The sequence below is a fragment of the Heteronotia binoei genome, chromosome 5 (assembly GCF_032191835.1).
Source record: "Heteronotia binoei isolate CCM8104 ecotype False Entrance Well chromosome 5, APGP_CSIRO_Hbin_v1, whole genome shotgun sequence".
Classification (NCBI taxonomy): Eukaryota; Metazoa; Chordata; class Lepidosauria; order Squamata; family Gekkonidae; genus Heteronotia; species Heteronotia binoei.
In genome coordinates, this window is record NC_083227.1 from 111553626 (window position 1) to 111559625 (window position 6000).

Here is a 6000-nt window from a genome sequence, read left to right on the forward strand (position 1 = left end):
ATCATAATCATGAAGCTAATATAACAGCATTCATAAACTGAACTGGCTTGGGCTGAGGAGGGAATTTTGTGGTAATTGCAGGCTGTGGGAACAAGGCCTCCCCAGCTAGGTCTCAACAATGAGTAAAACTAGAGATATGAAGGTGGGGAGAGGGAGACTGCGGTTCTTTCCCATTTTTCCCAAGGCCTTTGCCCCCCACTCCAATTTTTCTGAGAGAAAATTGGAAATTTTGGAGAATATTGGGGAAAAACCTCCTATGAAATATTTTCTTTTAGAATGAGTGAAATGCTTTTAAAGACTAAGTGGACATGCTGTAGGCATATACAGCTCCTAAATTCAAAGTTTCATGAGGAGATAGGGTTGCCAAGTCCAATTCAAGAAATACATGGGGACTTTGGGAGTGGAGCCAGGAGACTTTGGGGGTGGAGCCTGGAGACATTGGAGTGGAGCCAGGAGCAAGGTTGTGACAAACATCATTGAACTCCAAAGGGAGGTCTGGCCATCACATTTAAAGGGACCGCACATCTTTTAAATGCCTTCCCTCCATTGGAAATGATGAAGGATAGGGGCACCTTCTTTTGAGGCCCATTGAATTGGACCCTCTGGTCCAATCCTTTTGAAACTTGGAGGGTATTTTGGGGAGAGGCACTGAATGCTATGCTGAAAATTTGGTGCCTCTACTTAAAAAAAACAGGGCCCCCCAGCCCCAGATACCTGCAGCTCAGTTCTTCATTATACCCTATGGAAATTGGTCTCCATAGGGAATAATGGAGTCTCCAGCAGACATTTCCCACCCCCCACCCTGCTTTCTGATGACCCTGAAGCAGGAGGAGGGTCTCCAAACCGGGGGATCCCCTGCCTCCATCTGAGAATTGGCAACCCTATGAGGAGAGCATGCAGAGATTTCATTCCTTCTCAACAGTTGCATGTCCTCTGTTGCCCTTTTGACCTTGTTTTTTATGAAAAAAAACATGCTTTTTTTCTCCATGGCTTTAAAATTTTCAAAAATTTTACATTTCTAAGTAAAACTAAGCAATAAAATGAGATTAAGGAGGGGTTATTGTCAAGAGGTGCTTTTCATTATCATGTTTTCTGTTCCTAGGATCTCTGGCAATGCTGCTTCAGATAAGAACATAAAAGATGGAGTGTGTGCTCAGATTGAGAAAAATTTTGCCAGGGCAAAATGGAAGGTAATGTTGCACTTAAGGCTGCTGGCATGGTTTCCCACTTGCAGTACAGAAAGTTTAAAATCAACTCAAGGCTTGGGGGGAACACCTTCTTCTCACGCTGATTCTCCCCTATCCCTTCAAGACCTGTTCCTGAAAGCCTAAAAATATTTGTAAGGAACGAACCCTAGATTCACTGCAGCCAGTTAATCAAAGGAAAAGCCATTGTCTACTCCCCACAGCACAAGATTTGATCAATGATGCAGCTAGACTGTTGATGGGGAACCTAGATTAAAATCTCCCCTCATATCTGAAGCACAAAGCATGGCCTCCTCAAACAAGTTAAATCTGTCAGCCTAACTACTACTTTGAAGGGCTGTTGTAGTTATTTTGCCGTGCCCCAAGGCTATATTGCCTCAGAGGCAGGACAGGAATGAGGTGCAAATAGAAACTTCTCAGATTCATTTGAAGTGGGTTTTGTATACTGCCAGTGCCTTTGCACAGCTGTTGGGAGTGTGTGTTTATTTTCCAAAGCCCTTTGCATAGTCTGAACTAGGACATGATTCCCACAGTGGACCTGGGAATCATGAGGTTATGCCTACATTCATACTTTGATGCATGTTCTCAGTTCTTGCTGGATGTTTCTCTGGGAATGTAAATGAAAGAAAACTAACCTGCAACCAGTTAACTAATGGAGTTGATAATGATGGGGGAAAGCTCTTGAAGTAAATGGAAATGAATAAACTCCCAACAGGCATGAGCCCCTTCTCACTGCACTATACTTTATGAGAAAGAAACTAGAAGATGGGGGAGATGGTTTCCTTTCTTACATAGTTTTCCTTCTAGGTAGACTACTGAAGTAGAAAAAGTGCAAATAAAATGAATAGCAGTTTTGGATTTACCACACTATTAGCATACCTGGAAAATGTCTATATATCTATTTCTCAAGTCTGGACCAGTATGCAGATATTTAAATTCACAGATCTGGTCCACACTGAAAGGAAGGCAGTTTTTCTCCAAACTTGGGGGGCCTTCCCCCAAGTCTTGCAGAAAAATTTTAACACTTCAAAAAAAATTCATTGGAGGATTAAATCCCCCCAAAAGAAGTATGCAGACAACATACTTACCTCTGTGGGTGTAGTCTTGACAGTGATGGTGGTGGAGCCAAGAGCTGTAGTTGGCCTCATGGGGAAGGCTGGGAGTCACACCAAGCTTGTCAACAGCAACTGAGAGGGCTGAGGGAGTTCTAGAGCTGCAGCAGGCCCAGTGGTGTGGGCCAGGAGCTGTGCTGGCCTTGTTGCCACTGATGTGGAGGGCCAGAAGCTATGCCAGGCTCACCAGCAGCAGCTGTGAGTGTGGAGGGGTTTCAGGAACTGCTGTGGGCCCGGTGGTGAAGGCCAGAAGCCATGCTGGGCTCACCAACGTTAATGTTGGGTAGAGGGTAGGAGCTGAACTGGGCTCACTAGCCACTGATGAATGTGGGGAGGTTTTGGGAGCTTTCCTGGGCTGGCCAGTATTGATGTCACAGGGTGGAGGGGTGGGAGGACAGTGAGCCTTGCAGCAGAGGCCAAGACCCATACTCGAATTGCTGGCAGCCATGACCATGGGGAGGGGGGCCGTGATATTCCCCCCAAAAAAAAAATTAAATTTAAAGTGGTCTACAATAGACTGTATTGTGGGTCCCTCCATGAATTTTAAATATTGGAAGCTATGTTGGAATTATGATATTCCATGGCCGCGGTCACACTCACCATTAAATCCATCCCTAACCCATCGCTATTATACCCCGCAGCTTTTTTACAACGATTTTCCTGATCAGACATCCCTCCATCCTTCAGTTCTAAGCAGCATTGGTCCCATCGTTGGTTGATCAGAGGTCTCAACTGGACCTCATTTTTTGAGATGGCATTCCGCAGTACCGTTTTGAGACCACATTCCGCACCCACTGGGGTGTTTAAATGGGGGGGGGAGCACAGGAGCTCTCTTTGCCGTCTCCACCTGGTGGAGAGAAGGCAAAGGTGGGCGATCTGCCTTTTCCTCACATTTAAACACCCCACCTGGGTGTTTAAAGAGGGGGTGGGAAGCCGAGGAACTGCCTTTGCCATCTCCCTGCCTGACAGACAGACAGCAAAGGTGGGCGATCTGCCTCCCCCCCCCCCATTTAGGAAAGGTCCCCTGTGCAAGCACCAGTCTTTTCGACTATGAGGTGACGCTGCTTTCACAAAGTTTTCACAGCAGACCTTTTACGGGGTGGTTTGCCATTGCATTCCCCAGTCATTACACTCCCCCCTCCCCCAGCAAGCTAGGTACTTATTTTACCGACCTCGGAAGGTTGGAAGGCTGAGTCAACAATTGCTGGCGCAATGATATCATTTGAGTGGGCTCTCGCAGGGAAGCGGATGTGCGCTTGTGACGGCTACAATGGAGCGTTCAAACATAGAAAGTACGCGTGGGAGTCGTCGGAAGCATTCTTGGTCCGGATTTAATGTACTATCAAAAAAGTCCGCATCCCAGTCGTGGCAGTGCAGGACACAAACGAGCCCAACAACCACTGCCAGATGCTGATGTTTGGACAATCACATAAAATATGACATGCATCTGGCTTTCACCCATGCCCATCTCATCAGTTTATGTGCGTCTGACGTCAGCCCATGTACCCCAAATTTGATGAGGATGAAAAGCACTGAAGATGGCTATATTTTGTGGTGACAAATGTAGCTTTTTAAATATTAAACTGTAGGTTATCTTCCTAATTAAAAGAAGTTGTGCTTTATATCAGACTGATTAAAACAAGGCTTGACAAAATTTAAATATAACTGATCAATAAGAAGCCAGACTGTTAACAGACCAGAATCATCAAATTGATGATGACCCTAGGCTATAGTTTTTAAAAGATTGCTAGTTTAGAGGAGTTAAGGTCCAAAATTCATGCAGTTGGAGTAATCATTATGAGGTGTATTATAAAGTAGAGGTGTTATTTTTCCTCCTTATTTGCTTGCTTTCTGATGTTTTAGCCTTGAGAATATATTATAGACCAAGGGTGGCCAAACTGTGGCTTGGGAGTCAAATGTGGCTCTTCACACATATTGTGTTGCTCTTAAAGCCCCCACCACTCTGTTGGCTGGCTTGGAAAAGGCATTTCTCTCTTTAAATCACTTCTCTGAGCCAGCTGGTGACTTGGGGAATGCATTTAAAGTCGCTTTCTTTCCACCTCTTGCCCTCCTCATCTTCCTTCCTTCCTGTCTTGCAGCTCTCAAACATCTTACATTTATGTCTTGCAGCTCTCAAACATCTGATGTTTGTTCTATGTGGCTCTTATGTTAAGCAAGTTTGGCCACCCGTTATAGACATTCTCTCAAGAATTTGTCTGCAGTCACAAGCACAGAAAGTATACTTGAAATAAAACTGATGTTCTCTGATGCTAAGACAATGAAGTTACAAAACAAGCGCACCAAGAAACTCATAAGAGGCTAAACAAGTAATGTCCAATTCTGGGGGACAGACATGCAGCTTCTAACCTTCAGCCCTATAATATAGAGCAGAGGACTTAAAATTGTCATGTTACCAGTGAGTGGCTGTCTTTTTGTATTCCAACTGCAGAAAGCTGTTCGAGTGACTACTATGATGAAGAGACTCCGAGCATCAGAGCACACAGATGGAGCCAAACCAGCCATTCCTGCTGCTGCAACAACAGACAGTGCTGCCAAGACAGAGACCACCAACGCCCCACAAGCTAAAGCTGAAGCAGACAGCACAGCGCCAACCACTGCCACCACTGCTGAAGCAGTGCCAGCTACAACAGCAGTGGCTACAACAGCGGTGGCTCCAGGTCCTGCAACAAGCCTGGAAACAACACCAACAACTCCTGCAGAAATTTCGGCAACATCGTCAGCACCAACTACATGTAACGGGGAGGAAACCACTACACCTAGTGCCACCCCAGAGTCCTGGAAGGAGGAGACTGGCTGAGTTGGGGGGTAGGGCAAGGGTGGGGTTGCACCTCTCTTTGTTGAATCTCTCTTTGTAAATAATCACTGGCATGGTATCCTAGCCTTTCCTGGCTTTCTAACCAACCCCTCTGCGTGTGGCCGTCAGTCTGTCTGACTTTGTGTGTCTGCAGCTAGGTGCCAGCAGAGTTTCTATTTTTATGTGACAGAGTCCAGAATGGCCCTCGTGGGACCAAGTAGTTCTGGAGACTGAGCTCACTGCATGAAATTCTATCTTTTCCTCTGTTGCGTTTCTTTTCTTTGTCATGTTTGGCAACCTTTAGTAAGTTTCTTTTCTTACTACTAGCTGCCCCCAAGCATTCTCTCTGTCAGTCAGTCACCTCCTACCCAGCTTTCTCACTTTGCCAGGGTCACAAGACACTGAAGACCTTTTCTTTACAAGCAGATGCTAAGGGACTAATCTGAACCAAGGTTACGGTGCCAGTGTAGAGGAGGAAATCTTTCCTACATGGATTTTCCAAAAAAACACCTTCTGAAGGGAGGGTTAAATACCGACTACCTCTGTCACAATCAATTCAAATTGGGGTCCCCCTGCAGCTGCTTTTAAAGAAAATTAGAGACATTTGGTCATTCAGTCATGGATCTTTACCATCTTGACCCCTTGCCTTCTGAGCCTACCTGTGAGAAGCAGGAGCAACCAGATCAGATATAAGAGCCATAACCTTCAGCTGATTACTCTGCTATACCCTGGAGGTAGGGGAGAATAGATGAACGGGACAAAGGTCCAGATAAGGTCGTTTTGGGGTGGTATAGAGGTCTATATACCGCCATTTTGGAGCTGTCCCATTAGACATATATCAGATGCAGGTGGAATCCATGTGCTTAGG

The 6000-nt window shown here is 45.6% G+C and overlaps 1 protein-coding gene across 1 annotated transcript in view; it reads left to right on the forward strand.

Moving 5' to 3' along the window:
• The window catches only part of CAMKV (CaM kinase like vesicle associated), a 95656-nt gene extending 90119 nt beyond the window's left edge, over window positions 1-5537 (forward strand). Inside the window, exons 10-11 of the mRNA XM_060240078.1 lie at window positions 1103-1190; window positions 4767-5537. Of these exons, the coding sequence (XP_060096061.1) occupies window positions 1103-1190; window positions 4767-5135 (457 nt within the window). The 3' untranslated portion in view covers window positions 5136-5537. The remainder of the gene's footprint in view (window positions 1-1102; window positions 1191-4766) is intronic.
• The last annotated feature ends 463 nt before the right edge of the window (window positions 5538-6000 follow it).